The 18,610-nt window shown below is 38.1% G+C and overlaps 1 protein-coding gene across 1 annotated transcript; it reads right to left on the bottom strand.

The window, feature by feature from the left end:
* Nucleotides 1-11,831: 11,831 nt before the first annotated feature.
* Nucleotides 11,832-13,771, bottom strand: LOC140976687 (U-box domain-containing protein 40-like). Its single transcript, XM_073440942.1, has one exon. It carries the CDS (start codon nucleotides 13,543-13,545, stop codon nucleotides 11,953-11,955), a length of 1,593 nt encoding a protein of 530 aa, XP_073297043.1. The 5' UTR covers nucleotides 13,546-13,771; the 3' UTR covers nucleotides 11,832-11,952.
* Between the last annotated feature and the right edge of the window lie 4,839 nt (nucleotides 13,772-18,610).

An 18,610-nucleotide genomic window follows, 5' to 3' on the forward strand; every position in this document is an offset into this window, starting at 1 on the left:
AATATTTAATCGGTTTCTACGAATGATTATTTTGAGTGTTTTCCGCTTGATTTCATATCAAACTCGATTTAGTTCATCGATGTTCAATATTTCAAGAACCGAGCTATCGTAGCTCAACTATTTTCCCCCAAATCGATCCTAACAGTTACGTTTAAATTGGACTGTATTCAGATATGCCTCCCCAACGCGAGCCCATGATGGCCAAAGTGGATGATATCCCTGAGGGTGACAGGGGCCCCCCTACCACCACCACCAAGGGACCCTGCTACCCGAGTACTTGAGGGGATAGCGAGGCTCATGGAGCAGGCTCTGCAGGCGTCTCGCCAGCAGACTGATGTTTTTGAGCAGTTCCGTAGGCTCAATCCGAAGGAGTTCGGGGGTATCATTGATCCATTCGTAGCTGAGGGGTGGATCAGATCTCTGGAGCTTCACTTTGATTATCTACAGATGAGGGATGGCGATTGGGCCAGGTGCGCCATCTACATGCTGAGGGATGATGCGTCCCTGTGGTGGGAGGGAGCTGCACATGTTGTGGCTGTGGCTACTCTCACATGGGCCAGGTTCAGGGAGATGTTTTTTTGGAAGTATTTGCCAGCTGACGTCAAGGGCCACCTGACGAGAGAGTTCATGAGCCTCCGGCAAGAGGATTTATCTGTGGCGGAGTTCATCCACAAGTTTGACAGGGGCTGCCACTTTTTGCCCATGATAGCAAGGGATGCCGCCTAGAAGCTGAGGTATTTCCTTGATGGACTGAGACCTACTCTCCGTCGGGACGTCATGCTGATGAGGCCGGCGAGTTATGATGAGGCCACTGCCTGCGATTTTCAGGCAGAGCAGGCACTACGAGACATAGACTTTGAGATGCAGCGGAAGCGGCATCAGGCCCAGCCCAGCTCTCAGCCACAGAAGAAGTAGTTTTTGGGGCCACACAGACAGCAGGGGTAGCAGAAGCCCCAGGGGCAGCATAGGGGGCTAGGACAGCACCGACCACCCCAGGCACCAGGGGCTCCTAGGCAGGAAAGGAGACCACCATGCCAGCAGTGCAACAAATAATCATTATGGCAAATGCATGTGTGGCATCTGCAGATGCTTTGTATGCAAGCAGAAGGAGAACAAGGCTGCAGATTGCCCTCAGAACAAGGGTCCCACTACCGGCAGAGCATATATGATGCATGCATAGGAGGCTTAGGCGGAGCCTGACTCTACTTTGATCATTGGTAACTTTTACGCTTAAGTCTATGTGTTTATCGCTTTGATTGCATGTGTTGGTATGATCGGTATGTGAATTGACTGTTGAGATCGATATCATAGAAAGAATTATGATGCATGTTCTACCTAGTTTGGGATATTTTCAAACTTTAATGGTGCGTTTGGTTGGAGTGATTGGGTGGGTTTATGATTTTTAAACCCACCTAATCCAATGTTTGATACGATTTTTATTTAACAAACTCAATACATCCTATGAATGATTAGGTTGTATTAGGTGTGATTAAATAATACCTCCTTCCCCCTAGGATTATTTATCCTTCCTCTATCCCTACCCTCTTTCCAATTTTATCCTTTCTCTTTCACCGTCGTCGAGCCACCGTTGGACCACCGTCGGACTGCTGCCAGACCGCCTCCGTTGCTGGGCCGCCGTCAACCTCCGCCGACCGTCGAACCACCTCCCGACGCCGACTAGCCGCCGACCGCCGTTGAACCGCCTCCCGCCGCCGACCGCCGATGTCTGGCGGCCATCGGCTGTCAGACCACCTCCGTTGCCGAGCCATCGCCGGAGTAAAGAAGAAAAAATAAAGAAAAGGGAAATTTTGTCATTTCATCATAAAATTCAAATTTATCTCATACTTAAAAATCATACCAAACATAATACTATTTTACATCATATATTACATTTCTATCACAATCATTTTTTTTATCATTTACATACTAATCATTAGTTTATTTTATCCTCCTACCAAACGTAGCCTAAGGATTAATCTGCAATTTTTTATTTTTCGGAAGTTAAATTTTGAATTTTGAGGAATGATATTTGGGTTAATTCAGTGATTTTTCGAGGATTTTGTGTTAACTGTCGATAACAAATTCCTTAAGTTCAACAGTATTAGATTTGATGGTATGTTTTGTCGCAGGGAGGATATATATTGCAGGTGTAGCCATACATGCATTACTAGATTCAGGGGCTACGCATTCGTTTATATCCGAGTCTTTCGTGAAGCGACTAGGAATCATACCAGTAGAGATGGATTCAGGGTTCAGAGTATCAATCCCATCCGGGGATCAAATGTTAACATCCCGGATAGTAAGAGGATTGGAGCTTAAATTGCAACAGAAGTCAGTAAAGGCATATCTGATAGTACTACCGTTGCCAGAGTTTGACATCATTCTGGACATGGACTGGCTCTCTTCTCATGGAGCAGTCATAGATTTTCGCCAGAAGTCAGTCTCTGTTAGACCTCCCAGTGGGAAGCCGTTTATATTTGAGGCAGCTAGACATCAGCAGTTACCGCACGTCATTTCCTGCATGTGTGCGAGGAAGCTTATCAAGAGAGGCTGCCAGGCATTCTTAGCCAGTAACGTGTCAGTGACAGAGGCAGTTAGTCGGAGACTGAAGGATGTAGATGTGGTCAGTGAGTTCTCCACTGTCTTTCCTGGCGATGTTTCAGGCATTCCACCAGACAGAGAAGTGGAATTCTCTATTGAGCTCATGCCATGGACAGTGTTGATATCTAAGGCTCCCTACCGATTAGCGCCTGTAGAGATGAAAGAGCTCAAGGATCAGATTCAAAATCTTCTGGATAAGGGTTTCATTCGCCCTAGTTTTTCCCCTTGGGGCACGCAGTGCTATTTTTTAAGAAGAAGGATGGGAGCATGCGACTGCGCATTGATTACAGAGTGCTGAACAGAGTCACAGTCAAGAATAAGTATTCGCTGCCGAAGATTGAGGACTTATTTGATCAGCTTCAGAGAGCCTCAGTGTTCTCCAAGATCTCCGATCCGGTTATCATCAGCTGAAATTGAGGGAGGCAGATGTACATAAGGCAGCCTTCCGGAGGCGTTATGGGCACAACGAGTTTTTGGTGATGCCCTTCGATTTGACGAATGCGCCAGCGATCTTCATGGATCTCATGAATAGCGTGTTTCAGCCATTCTAAGATCAGTTCGTCATAGTCTTCATTGACGATATTCTTGAAGAGCATGAAGGAGCACAGTCATCACCTGAGGACAGTATTGCAGACTCTACAAGATAGAAGATTGTATTCTAAGTTCATCAAGTGTGAGTTCTGGCTCGACAGAGTGGCATTCTTGGGCCACATCGTATCTCAGGATGGCATAGAGGTCGACCCGAGCAACGTAGAGGCAGTCAGAGATTGGCCAGTTCCGAAGAGCGTGACAGAGATCCGCAGTTTCTTGGGATTGGCTAGTTTATTACAGGAAGTTTATCTAGTGCTTCTCTTCTTTTGCGGTGCCTATGACCGCTTTAACGAAGAAGAATGCCAAGTTTGTTTGGGGACCAGAGTGTCAGGAGAGCTTTGACAGACTGAAGCAGGCCTTGACCACCGCACCAGTGCTAGCTATGCCACCAGGGCAGAGAGAGTTTGTGGTCTATACAGATGCATCTCAGCTTGGGTTGAGTGCAGTTCTGATGCAACACGACAGAGTGATAGCCTATGCGTCCAGACAGCCGAAGGTCCATGAGAAGAATTATCTGACTCATGGCCTAGAGCTAGCAGTAGTGGTATTTTCCCTGAAGATCTGGAGACACTATCATTATGGGGAGAAGTGCAGGATTTTCACAGATCATAAAAGTCTGAAGTACTTCTTCACACAGAAAGAGCTGAACATGCCACAAAAGGATTATGATTGTGACATTAGCTACCATCAGGGTAAGGCTAATGTAGTTGCAGACGCTCTGAGCAGGAAGCACACAGTGTTAGCTCATCTATCAGTACAAAGACCGTTGCAGGCTGAGATTCAGAGATTTGAGCTTGCAGTTTATGCCAGGGGCGAGGCCCCGAATCTTGCTACGCTGACAGTACGGTCGAATCTGAGAGACAGAATCCTAGCAGGACAGACTTCTGATGAACAGTTGCAAAGGTGGAGACAGAGGGACGAGGCTAAGGGCCAAAGACTGTATACAGTTGTGGATGGCATAGTCAGGTATAAGGACCGTCTATGGGTTCCTGACACTGATTCCCTTCGAGCAGATATCTTGAGCGAGGCCCGCAGCACCCCGTACTCCGTCCATCCAGGGAGTACGAAGATGTATAAGGATTTACAGACTCTTTACTGGTGGCCGGGCATGAAGCAGGATATTCTGCGTTTCGTCTCCAAGTGTTTGACTTGTCAGCAGATTAAGGCAGAGCATCAGAGACATGCAGGGAAGCTGAAATCACTCCCTAACCCCGAGTGGAAATGGGAGAACATTACTATAGACTTTGTGACAGGGCTTTCGAGGACTACTGGAGGATACAATGTCATTTGGGTGATTGTTGATCGGCTAACTAAGTCAGCTCATTTCCTGCCGATCAGAAAGACATTCACATTGACTCAGTACGCAGAGCTGTACATCAGAGAGTTATTCAGACTGCATGGGATTCCAGTGTCCATCGTGTCAGACAGGGATCCGAGATTCACGTCTGCATTTTGGAAGAGTCTTCACCAGGCGCTGTGTACGAAGTTATTGTTCAGTACCGCCTTCCATCCTCAGACAGACGGCCAGTCAGAGAGAGTGATACAGATTATAGAAGACCTACTCCGAGCTTGCATGATCGACTTCCAGGGCAGCTGGGAGCCGAAGTTACCTCTTGTGGAGTTCAAATACAACAACAGTTATCAGGCATCGATAGGTATGGCTCCATACGAGGCACTGTACGGGAGGAAGTTTAGGTCGCCAGTTTATTAGGAGGAGGTAGGTGAACAGGCAGAGTTGGGTCCGGATATAGTCAGACAGACAGCAGAGTTAGTGGCCAAGATTAGAGACAGAATGAGGCCTGCACAGAGTCGTCAGAAGAGTTATGCTGATCAGAGACGGAGAGATCTTGAGTTCGCAGTAGGGGATCATGTGTTCGTGAAGGTCGCACCGATGAAGGGTGTGATGAGGTTCGAGAGAAAGGGCAAACTCAGCCCAAGATTCATCGGACCATTTGAGATCCTAGAGAGAGTTGGGACACTTGCGTACAGAATTGCATTACAGCCGAATCTGGCGATAGTTCATAATGTGTTCCACGTATCCATGCTGCGTAAGTACATGTCGAATCCTTCACATGTGCTTAATTATGAGCCACTCCAGCTGACACCGCATCTGTCATTTGAGAAGAAACCCACGCAGATTCTGGACAGACAGGAGAAGAGACTCCGGAACAAGGTGACCTAGATGGTCTTGGTCAAGTGGCTGAATCATTCAGAAGAGGAGGCTACTTGGGAGACCGAGACCGAGACCGAGACCGGGCTGAGGAGTCGCTACCCGGAGTTATTCGGTACGTTCTAATTTCGAGGACGAAATTTTGTTTAAGGGGGGAGAGTTATAAGGTCCAGGAATTTAATTTACGTAACCTGACTGCATGCAATCTAGGATTTTTATTTTTAAATATGTGCTTAATTATTTTTATGCACTTTGTGCATAATTCATGCATGTTAGGATTTAATTCATGAAGTTCATGCATTAGGGTTTTTAGATGCATTTCACGCTCGAACGAGGAACGGAGACCGGAGAATTTTCAAGAAAATTATTTTAATTACATGATTTATTTTTATTAATTAATATAATGTGGTTTAAGTGTATTTTTCAAAAAAAAAGGGATATTATTGGGAATTTTTACCAGTAAGATTTTATTTTTAATGGTACACAAATTTTATCGAATCAAGGGACTTTTTGAGGGTTCGGTTAATATTTTCAAAATCTTTCCAACACAAAATATATTAGGGGAGTGCGTTTGGATTTAATGTGCCTACTGTTAAGCTTATTGGGCTTAAAACCCTTTCAAACTTTTAATTAAATAATCTAGGGCTTATTAACTATTTGTTTATTATTTAATTAAGCCCCTAATCAGCTAATTAACCTAAAACTAACTCTCAACCAGCCGACACCCACCCCTCAGCTCCCTCTCCTCTTATTTTTCTCACCAACAGCTTCAAGAAGATCTTGGACATAGCATCTTCTTCAAGGAAAACAATCTTCGGGGCTCCTCTCTTCATTCTCCTCACGTTTTTATATTTACCAAGCACGTTTTGCACCATTTTTCTGCATCATACTCGTGTTATTTACTGATGATGTTGTTTATACATAAAATATTTAGATCTAAGCATTTCCATGTAAGATCTTTTCGGTTTTTATGTGTGGCTCGTTTCTATGGGTGTGACTCACGTTTTTTCTGATTTGTAGTGCAAGGGGCTGCTATATAAGGTTGTCAAGGGCCTGTACAGTCCATGGTTGTAGAGGTTTAGGTGCTAGTGTGCACAGTTGTTCAGGTTTGGATGATGAAGGGTGAGTGACGTTCGGTTGTGAGAAGTTTCGTTCCATGGTTTCCTGCTACACCAGCTGTGCAAGGGCCTTCTCCAGCCCTGGACCAGACCCTGGTGGGTCTGAGTTGGGGTTGGAAACGGCTCAAACCTTGCTGGAGTGATGGGTAATCGATCGGACCAGTAGTGATGCGTTGGTCTCGGTAGGGGGCTTGTTCTTGATTCTCGGTTCCTAGCTGCTAGGAGCATGCATGGGGTGGTTGGCTTGGTTTGGATAGGTTTCTTAGGGTCTGGTCTAGGTCCATGAAGGGCTGGTTCAGGGCTGGTGCAGTCGGGGTAGGCTAGGGACGTGAGTTTTTGCGAAGGTGAAGAAATAGAGGGCAAACGAGAAGGTGCAAACATTTTATTATGTTCTGAAATTTTCAGCCGTGGGTTTAGGGACCTAATGACAGTGTTTTAGGAGCATTATAGTGTTTTTAGGTGTGATAAAAAGTTGTGAGAAATTTGTTTGAGTTTTGGTTCGATTTGGATTAAAACCGGGACCTCGGTCCAAGTTTTAAAACAATTCGGTTAAGTTATGAAATGGGCTCGAGTTTACGTCTAAAAATGTTTATAAAAATGTTTTGGGACATTTTAAGGAGTTTGGTAAGTTTCGGGTGAATTTTAGAGGTCCAGGGGCGAAACGAAAATTTTCGGGTTTCAAGGGGCAAAATGGTCATTTTGCACCTGGGGTGAGATTTTGGTCAACACAGCGCCCTGAGCACAAATTTATGATATTTTAAATGTGTATGCATCATGTTTACGATTTTTACGCTATTATGATAATTATGGTGCATGCTTGGTTTAAAGGAAAAATTACGTATATGCGTTTTTATTTAAGTGATGAACATGATGACACGTTTTGAAAGAAGTGATTTAGTTGTGACTAACACGTAGATACGATGACATGTAAGGCCGGGACTCAGTGGGCGGGTAATGTTGTCGCTGATGATCCTCGCCGCCGGGTACCGTGGTTACACGTAGATGGATCCATCGACTGACATGATGATACGAAAGTCACAGCTAATGAACGGAATTCAAATTAAGAAATTTAACACGTATATGCTGATACGATTATATATGCTATGATTACTATCAGGTTTTGACAGGACACGTTTACGTATACGATTTTACTGTCGTCATGAAATGTATGTTGATTATGCTATTTTTCACTGCTGTGTGCTACGTGTGTATTGAGTCTTTAGACTCATTAGACGTGTGTGATCCAGGTGAGCTAGATTCTGATGAGACTGGAGGTGCTGGACTCTGAGACAGCAAACCTGGTGGGCGACACGACCCGAGGACCTATGATTTTTCCGCACTTATATGATTTTACGTTTTGGAGAGGATATGAGGATTTTATACACTGTTCTATGTTACTGTTGGATTTTAGGATTTTACTCACTCTGTTACTCCGTTACATTTTCACTGGTAATTGTTTATGATAATTTTTCAAAGATGCTTTTACGTAGGATTGCATGCATGCGATTCATTTAAATGTTTGTTTACAAAAATGAGAGCTTTAAAAAATAATAAAATATTTACGCATTTTAAAACGACTAGACATTACATAATTAAATAATAAAAGTTTATAAAATTAGTTTCTCAAAAATAATATTTTTGATCTTTTAAAACTCATTGTTTGCCCAAAACCGGCTTCCCGGAAAAAATCGAACTCGACTCGTAAAATAATTCAAACTCTAACATTTTTAGGAAATTTAAATCATTTTTAATCATATTAGGAAGCCTTGTAATTATTTAATGAAAAATAAATATTCCTGTCTTGGTCTTCCCGGGTCTCTTTTCCCCTGCCTATTATCGAATATTCGGGTAAAATCCTTCAATTTCATGAAATAATGTCATATAATCATTAAGTCATACAATCATACTTTTAACCATTTGATAAATATCATGCATAGTGGGTCTCATGTAAGAACGTCTCACGGATCTTAATCTGTGAGACGGATCAACCCTACCCATATTCACAATAAAAAGTAATATTCTTAGCATAAAAAGTAATACTTTTACATGGATGACCCAAATAAGAGATCCGTCTCACAAATACGACTCGTGAGACCGTCTCACACAAGTTTTTGCCTATCATGCAAGCAATTAAAATAATTTTGCATGCATGTGATTTATGTAGGTTTGGTTTTTCGGACGATACAACAACTATCCCCTAAATCGATCCTATCATAGACAATACCATGTTTGAGAAAGTGAATTTGTGTACTACCCAATTTTATTTTGATATCAGCTGGACTAATTGTCTCGATATTATATTTGTCTATAAGACACAAAAAAAACATTCATTCTTAACAATAAATTTGTTATTTTTTCTTCAAAAAAATGCATATTAACTGTTCTGGTGGAATAGATCTCTTATAAAGCTATTTATTTGTAATAACATATTATATTGAATTAATATTTTCATTGGATTAAAAATCCAAATATTATCAAACACATCATTTTTTCATCGACAATCAGTGATCTTCTGGATGTTTAATATATCTATGTTAAGTTACAATGAAAATATAATTTGGGCGGTAATGATTTTCCTCCGCAAATCATGTTTCATGCTTGATAATAATCCTTTTAACGTACTTTCAGGTATAGTATAATGATTCTAGATATCAATGTATATCTTATACAATATTCAATTAATATATCTAATATTTTTATTGTACTGCAGATACGCATATTTGTTTACGACAATTGAAACATATAATTTTTATATATTGCTGATAATTTATAATTTATATTCTACTTCAAATGAAATAAAACATCTTTCTTCTTCGAAAATTAATCCACACGACACAATGTATACACTGTGGTCATTCACTTCAGGGAATGAATCACGTCAATTAGAAAACTTTCAATATTAGTCGCTCTTTATTTACTCATGTTTTTGGAAGAATTAAAATTGAAAAATCAGACATACATTTCTTTTAGTATCTTCTACTTTAAATATAAGTTTTGGCGAATGAATCAATTATGATAAGTAGTGATATGTACTAGAAACAACAAATTCGAGTTAGCCTTCTTTACTCCAATCTCGCATTTGGACAAAGAAAACTATGAAAACAACATTCAATTTGAAAATTTAATGCAACATAAATAATAAAAATTGCACAAAATTTATGATTAAATATATGATGGTTGAGACCAAATTCCTTCAACAAAGTTCACAAAATCTATAATGAGAATTATATGAGCTTTCAGCACGATTTGGTGAAACCATTTGACAAGTTAACAAAAAATTTTATAATAAATTCATTTTTTTTTTGTCAGATTTCGATAAATCCTTTGACCGAAAACAAATAAAATTAATTTTATCCATATTATTAATAAATAATATATTATGTTTTTTTCAAGATAATTAATAACAAATATATGATTCTAATTTGATATAAAACCAAAATATTAGATCATATTTAAACAATAAATATTCTGAATATTCTTGGAGAATATTGATATATTTTAGATGTTAAGTCAATATTCTTTTTGAACATTGACAAATCTTAAATATATATTATTCAATAATATTTAATATCAATATTTATCAAAGATATCAGTAAGTATTAGATTTTATCAATATTCATAGGGAATATCAATAAAATATTATACCAATATTCTGCAAAAATATCGAAAAAATTAGATTTTGAACATTATTTTTCAAAAATATTAACATGTCTTTTATTTAATATCAATATTCTACAGTATTGTTGATACATCTAAAATCAATATTTTTCATAATATTAATAGATCTTTGATCTTAAATTAATATGCTTCATGGATATTGATAGATCTAATATCGATATGAATCTTATGAAGTATGTTACTTCTCGAGCATATTATAATAAATATTATCGATATGAATATTATGAAGTATGCTGTTTCTGGAGCATATAATAAATATAATATTTATTTTAATATGTGATCTTTGAGATAACAACATAAATTTATAAATATATATTTCTAACCCACATTAAATCAATATTATTCGAAAATATTCAAGATCTATATTTTTAAAAAATATTGATAGATCTTATATACTAGATTAATATTCTTCATGAATATTGAAAATTCTTATATCTTAAATAAATGTTCTAATATTCTTCAGGAATAAAAATTAATTATCTTCATATTTTAAATAATAGATCTAATATTTTACAAAAATATAGATAGATCTATCGAAGTTATCTATTGTAAAAGTAATATTATTCGAGAATATTTATATATATAAGATATTTGATATTTGATCGGTATGCTTCATGATTAATTAAATATCTTCTATTTTATATTGATATTCTTCTTGAATATTGACAAATCTTATATCTGATATCCATATTCATCATGAATATCGAGGAATGTTTTATCATTATATCAATATTTTCAGAAATATTGATATATAGATCTTATGTCTTTAAATTTTAGGTCTAATATTCTTCAGGAATATATACATTATTTAGATCATAAATTACATATCTGACTAGATTTTTAATTTTCAAATCAATATTCTTCAAGAATATAAGTTGATCGATCTTGGATATCGCTAAGTATCAATGTAAAATTGTGTGTCATAATTCGAGTTTCGCGAGTTTTTCATGTTTTTGAGCTGAAATTTCGAGTTCCTTGAGATGATTTGCGTTTTAAAATTCCAAACCATCACAAGTCATTCCTTCTAACCTTGGCATTCTTAAATAATTATTACAATTCAAAAAAAAAAGATTATAGTGTATGTTTATTAAAAATGTATATATGAATCATAAAAATATTAAATCGCTCATCTCCATTGAATTTCGGTTCAATAGTGTTCTCTTTCTCAATATAATATAATTTGACTTGAAAGGCAAGAATATGTTTATATTCTACTAGGTATCATTATAAAATGGCCCACTTGTGGGATGGCAAAGCAAAAGAAATCCCTCTCCTGTGTGTGAGGCTCAAGATTTGTCTCCCACTCCCATATTTTTTACAATAATAATATTATTATTATTATTTTATCTTGTTCCAATGAAAAGGACCCAAATTTTTTTTTATTAAATTCCCAACTGGTGGAATTTGATTTAATCAAATCAAAGCCAACACATTTGACATTCAACATTAAATGTAGCCCCAATTCAAAGTCCAATAGAACTTTCCAACAACACGATTATTTTTATTGTATTTATATTTAGATCGAATGGATATTCACAATTACATGGTTTAAACAATTATTAATGTTTAATATTTTTTTAAAAAAAACAAGATAATACTTGATTAGGTTTAAAAATACTTAAAAATCAATATAAAAAAATGAAATAGACGCTTTTTCTTTTCTTCAAAAACTTCTATTTTATACGTTTTAATTAAACTCAAGAAAAACAAAAATACAAGAAAATAGGCATGAATATTTACAGCCCCCTACCAAATTATCAAAAATAATTAATTAAGCAAACATAAATTCAAAACTTAGTAGTTAAGGCCATGACGCCGGCCAACTCGATACCCGGCGTGGCCTACTCCACCCTTCATCACGGCCTCCCAGTCCACCTCCTCCGCCTCCTCCCTACGCCGTAAACCCTCCAAAATCCTCAGCGACTGCTCCCTGGCGAGCGAGCTCCCTGTTTTGGCCACTTCCTCCAACACCTCCGCCGCACCCGCCTCCCTCGCCAACCCCTTAAACCTCAAGCTTCTGAAGCTCAGCAGATACAGAGCGGCGACACAGTTTTCCCGTGTCGACTCGGATGCTACTTCATTCCCGACTCTTAAAACCTCCAGCAAACTCCCCACTCCTCCGGCTTCCAACAACGCCGACCTACCAGGTTCGCACGCCGCCAAGTTGCACACCACCAGAACAACACGGGCTGCCAATTCTGTATCCTCCAACAGCCCTAATAAAACCTCGACGGCTCCAAGCTTGGCGATCTTGACTCTATTAGTCTGCACCAGGGTCAAGTGATACAGCGCTGAGGCCGAGTCGAGGCGGCACCGCTGGCTACCGGATCTTAGCGCGTGCATCAGTGGCTGCAAAGCTCCAAGCACGCCGATTGTAGTCCTGTTTTCATTTTCAATCGATAAACTGAATATCGCCCCGGCGGCATGTTCCCTCGATTCATCGGAGCCGTTCCTCAAAACCTCGATCAACAGAGGCACAATGCCAGCTCTCACAATCTTGATCTTGTTACGTTTCTCGATCGAAAGGTTCACCAAAGTTGCCGCAGCGTTTGTCTGCAAAGTTGCAAAAGGTGAAATCATTGCCAGCTTTAAAGCAGTTAACAGCTTCTCCGTGCAAAGCGTGGCTCTTGATTCTTCATCAGTTTTAGTGGTTTCCCTTACCCAAATCAGAGCCTGTTCTTGGTCATAAACATCCATACTCTGAATCTTGCTTACAAAATTCTCATCTTCCACGTGAGAAGTTGAAGATCGAGCTGACACATCATTCAACGAAGACTCAACCGGAATGAATTCTGATGAGGTAGAAGGCGAAGACAAAGACGAAGAAGAAAAGCAAGAAGGGCGAGTCCTAAATTGCGATAGTGGCGACATGCTGGTGATAGATGAATCATCAGAACTGGAAGAAGAGGAAAAATCTCGAGAATTTGGTTCAGTCGCGGCATGTGAGGATAAAACCTGAGGGATTTCCTCAACCCCCTTTAACAATTCTCTATCTGAAACCCGATTCGTCGAACTATCAAGGTTCTTCGAGGTAGAAGAACCCATCAGAGAATAGATAATGGACTCGATATCCGAATATATTGGTGGGTTTGGACGAGCCCACCCGGATTTCGAGCACCAGTTCTGAATGGCGGTCTTGAGTGCTAAATTAGGAATCACCGTCAAGAAGTCCGGCTTCGAGCCGTCGGGGAGCGTGGGAATGAATCCCAAATCATTGCAAACTTGCACTGCTATGCGCTCGAAGGTCTGGCCGGAAGAAACAATTGTGGGGTCGAACATTAAGGACTTGGAAATGGGGCATACGAATTCCGACGGTGGCACGGCGGTGGCTGAAGACGGTCGGTGGAAAGAGATCCTCCATCGTCGGGGTTTCCCATCTCCACCCATTCGACAAATTTGGGGTGTTTTCTATGAACTAATTTATGAAATGGTTTAAGGAAAAAAAGGGATAAATGGGGTTCAAGAAAAGATGAAAAATTGAACTTTATTTGAAGATTGGAATCTGTTAAAGATCGGATTTTTAGGCGAAGAATCAGAGCAGGAGGAAGAGGAAGAGGAAGAGGAAGAGTTGTTGGAGGCAATGACACGGAAGATGCCGTTATTATGCAGAACGACGTTCATTTATTCATCTAATAAACTAATAATATTTTCTTTTAATCACAAGTCAAAAACGTTTATTCCAATTTTTATATCCAAGTTAATCTTGCGATAAATTATAAAATATTCAAATGTAATTTGGTAAATGAACTGTTGCTTAAATGGAAAATGAGTATACGAACTTTTGTTAATAATTTAATTGGTACTTGTCCACCAAATAGATTATACTTCAAAAGGAATTATTATGTTGGGAACAGGATGGGAGTGAATGGATACTTTTAATTTTTTTTTTTTAAATATGAGCTTACCTTAACCGTTATTAGCTTATGATATGTTTGGTGTAGGTAATAAAAGGGTGATTGATGAATAATCACTCCTAATCACATGTTTGGTATAAGTATTGGTACTCTCAATTATCTTGTGAGCTATCACATGGCTCGTGTATGGCCCGCACTGTACATATTACATGAAAGATTAACTATCACATCTTGTCCAAGTGATTCTTTATATAACCCAATGATAATAATATATAATTCTTGTTTTACCCTTTAATAACAAGTATGAACTAAATTTATACTTATGATTTAATAATATTTATGATAAGAATTCGAGATAAATATTAAAAAAATAAAAGTTTATGCAATAAAATATAATTGTACAATCTTAAAAATCGTCTTAATCCCAGCTTATGGATTTACTACTCACTATTTAATTTTTAATTATTTTTCAAATTATATAATTCAAATTAATAATAATAATAAATAAATAAATAATAAGATGTAAAATAATAATAATAATAATAAATGTGAAAATACAAATTAATATCAATAATAAAAAATTAAATAATGATAAAAAAATTAATTAAATTAATAAGAAATTATTGAATAATAAAATCACTGATTAATTATAATTAATGATGAAACTAAAATTAAATTATTGATTAAAACAATATGTCATTAATTATAACGAGAATAATTATTGTATAAAAAAATAATTTTAGAAAAAAAAAATGAATTTTTATTNTTATTATTATTATTATTATTTTATTTTCTGTTATTTATTTATTTTTTGTTTATGTTTATTATATTTAGGTAAGGTGATTATATATACATACTGAGGATATTTTGGTCATTTCAAGATAATACACAAAATTAATCCATAATTTTAAAATCATACCAAACATCATATATTTTATCTTACTATATTATTTATCATCATCTCTCATTTTTTAATCACTCTAATTACTAATCCTTTAGTTATCATATCCTACACACCAAACATTAGTATCTTTTATTGAAAGGTTAGAAGTAACTAGACAACTTAAAAGATTTTGAGTGCAGAAACTAGGGATGATAATGGGATGAGGCGGGGCTGGGATGAAGCTATGCGGGGCGGGGCGGGGCGGGTTTGCCATCCCTATCACCATTCGTGCCTAGAATCACGAGGATCAAACTCCATTCCTATTCCAAAAATATTAATGGACCAAGACGAGGACGGGTTCGGGGAACTTATAAAATCATAACTTATTGTTATCTATTATTATTAGCAAAAATATTAATATTAATATTAATATCAATACTGAAGGATCGTGTTTTCGTACCTTCAGATACTTCAAACACAATATTCTCCAATTAGCTACAATAGCTCATGTTCTAAGAATGTTAACATCGATGAATTAAATCGAGTTTGGTTAAAGTATCAAGCGGAAAATACTCGAAGTAATCATTAGTGTAGAAAGCTACTAAATTAGAAAGCTTTCTAATTTGTGTAAACTGAATAACTGAAAAAAGTGGTTCAGTTCTGTCATATATCAGTTCAGTTATGGTGAAAAACTGAACTGACGGATGCTCTAACTGATCAAATCAATTTGAAAACGATAGTTAAACAGTAAGATACACATGATATGTTTATGGATGTTCGGAGACTTCAACTGCTCCTACGTCACCGTTTCTGTCACCTCGTGTATGATCCACTAGAAGACTTTGATTTATACAACTACTTGTACAAACCAGCTCAGCCTAGGACTTACACTACTGCCTAATCTGAACTCCTAGCTTAGACTAAAGGCAGCACCTTTCAGTCAACACTTCTTTAACGTTTGTATGTCAAAGACTACATACACAAGTTTTACGTCTTTGTGCAAGACTGTATTTGAGTGGTGGTGTGTGTGCTTGTGTGTGAGAACTGAACAAAGAATACACCGGGAATGTGTTCTCACACACTGAGGGAAATAAGCTTTTAAACTAAGCTGATATGACTTGAGTATTCCCTCTTGGCTGATTGCTTCTTCTAAGCTGATAAGCAGTAAGCGTGTCCTTTGTATCTTCACACACTCTCTTTTGTTCATCTTCACTGATCTTCTATTTATAGACGGGAAACTGATCATACAGTGAGACTCAATAATTGTATCTGTTGCAGCTTGAATTCGTTTCTTGAGATTTGTGTCTCGATTTTTCTGACACTCATTAGGGAAACTCTCGACTTTAATCTTTGCTGCAATGTCTATTATTGTACTATACATAGTACATATGCTTTACCCGGTACGCACAGCTGGATTCCATTGGATGAGCTTGTCGTGTTCTGCAAACTGATTGATTCCTAACTGATCTTCTAAACTGGTCAGTGAAACTGGTCTAGAGCTGGTTTGATGAAATCAGTTGGCTCGTCAGCTGAACTGTCTTGGAACATTTAATGTTCGCAATCTTGATTTTGATGATAACAAAACTTGTTATTTTGTTTCTAATGATTTACCTTAATGCGCAAGAAGCTGAAACTGATCAGGCTTCTAACTGATCAGTTACCGAGCCTTAACTGAAGCTTTCGTAGAACAAACTAAAGGTGCCAACTGATTGCCCAAACTGAATTAGTCCAACTGAAGTATGAAAACCTGTTCCACTGTTTGATCAGTTGATAAGTGATTCAGCAGAAGACCTTCAGAAGCCCGGCCAGCTGATATAGAGATCAACCGATGAAGAGCCCAACCGACCAGTTCAACTGAAACAGTGAAATATGTTCAGCTGACGAGACGACGGATTTCATCGAACCAGCTCAAGACTAGTTCTGTAACGTCTACCATTTTAAAAGTGCGGACATATTTTTTATTTATTGTAAAAGCTCACATTTTGAAATTGAGCATTTAAATCAATTGCATACACGTAGTCCTACTTAAAAATATCATTAAAAAAATAATCATAAGTAATTACCAATAAAAATATAACGGGGCAAAAACGAGTAAAGATCATAACATCAAACAGTAACATAAAACAGCGTATAAAATGCTCATATCCTCTCAATAATATAAAATCGTAAATGTGCGGAAAATCATGAGGTCCTCGAGTCGTGTCGCCCACCAAGTCTGCTGACACAGAGTTCAGCACCTCCAGTCCCCTCGACATCGAACTCACCTGCATCACACACGCCTAGTAAGTCTAAAGACTCAACACTCCTGTACGATAAATAACAAGTACATAAGTGAAAAATAACATACTAAACATAATGATATGGATCCTCGTTAAACGAATAGAAAACACGATTATTTCGAACCGCGTCCTCAATTCAATACCGTTAAAAAAAGGATTTGTGTTGTGTCCCGATCTTTTGAATCAAGTGTGTGCGTGATTTTCACCTCTAAACTATGAAAAGTTTAGCAACAAATAATCACAAAGAAAACAATCGAAAACTTGAACGAACATCCAAAGAGTAAGCCTATGACTATCCGCACAAGAACGATCGACAAACGCCACAAAGCATAAACTTTGATAAGTTTGATTTTTGATAACAAAGAAAAAAGATTTTGGTTGTTTGAGAGAAAACTAAAGAACAAATTCATTCAATATTCAATAATCTGAAAATAATGTCCAAAATCCTTCCAAATATACAGATCAAAAACAAAATATATGAAAATATAACTTCCTAAATTATCTAATGCATAAAATAAGGTAAAAATCGAGTTTTTCTGCGTTCCAAGCGCCTAGGCGCTGAAGTACGTGCAGGGTAGCGCCTAGGTGCCTGTCAGTGGCGCCTAGGCGCCAATGTTTCGCACTTGTAGCGCCTAGGCGCTACAATCTAACGCCTAGGCGCTATGTGCCGTGCCCCTAGCATTGCGGCGCTGCATTCCAGGTGCTGTGGCACTGATCCACCCATATTACTCTGCACTTAATAACACTTGTTTGGCCTCCAAGGTCACTTCCATGCAACATGAATCCTCATAGGCTCGAAACTTTGTGTGCAAGCTTTCCCCGATTGCTTACGAGTCCATTCAATGCATCCTTGAATTTCTTCGTTCGCCCCTTGTGATTGGTCCCTCAGGCAACTCTAAAGAGTCTCATGCCTTCCTCGGAGTTTGGCCTTCCATGATAGCATCAAAACATACCCTTCATGAACTTTAAAAGCGTAACATAAACGTGTCATATGAAATCGTGACGTGTCAAAACAGCTCATTGTTAATCATCATTCATCCTTTAGTGAATTCAGTTCATTAGAGGTGACTATCGTACATCATCATTTACGATGGATCCATCATACATAGAACCGCGGTACCCGACAGATGTCGGACATCAGTGACATGATTACCCATCCACTGTGCCAGGCCTCATCATCATCATTTATATATACTTCTTATGCATTTACATATACTTCGATAGCCGCAACTAATTCCCATCATTCAATGCATCATCATTTTCATCACTTTATAAAAATCATGCAAATATGCAATCACTACTAAAAAAAAGGCAAAAGACAACGGTTAAACACCGTTGTCGTAGGTCAAATAAAACCGTTGTTAGAAGCCCTGTGGTTAAAGGGTGTGCTCAAAGACAACGGTGAAAAACCGTTGTCGTTGACGTCTAAAGACGAC

Source organism: Primulina huaijiensis, chromosome 5, assembly GCF_012295235.1.
Source record: "Primulina huaijiensis isolate GDHJ02 chromosome 5, ASM1229523v2, whole genome shotgun sequence".
NCBI lineage: Eukaryota > Viridiplantae > Streptophyta > Magnoliopsida > Lamiales > Gesneriaceae > Primulina > Primulina huaijiensis.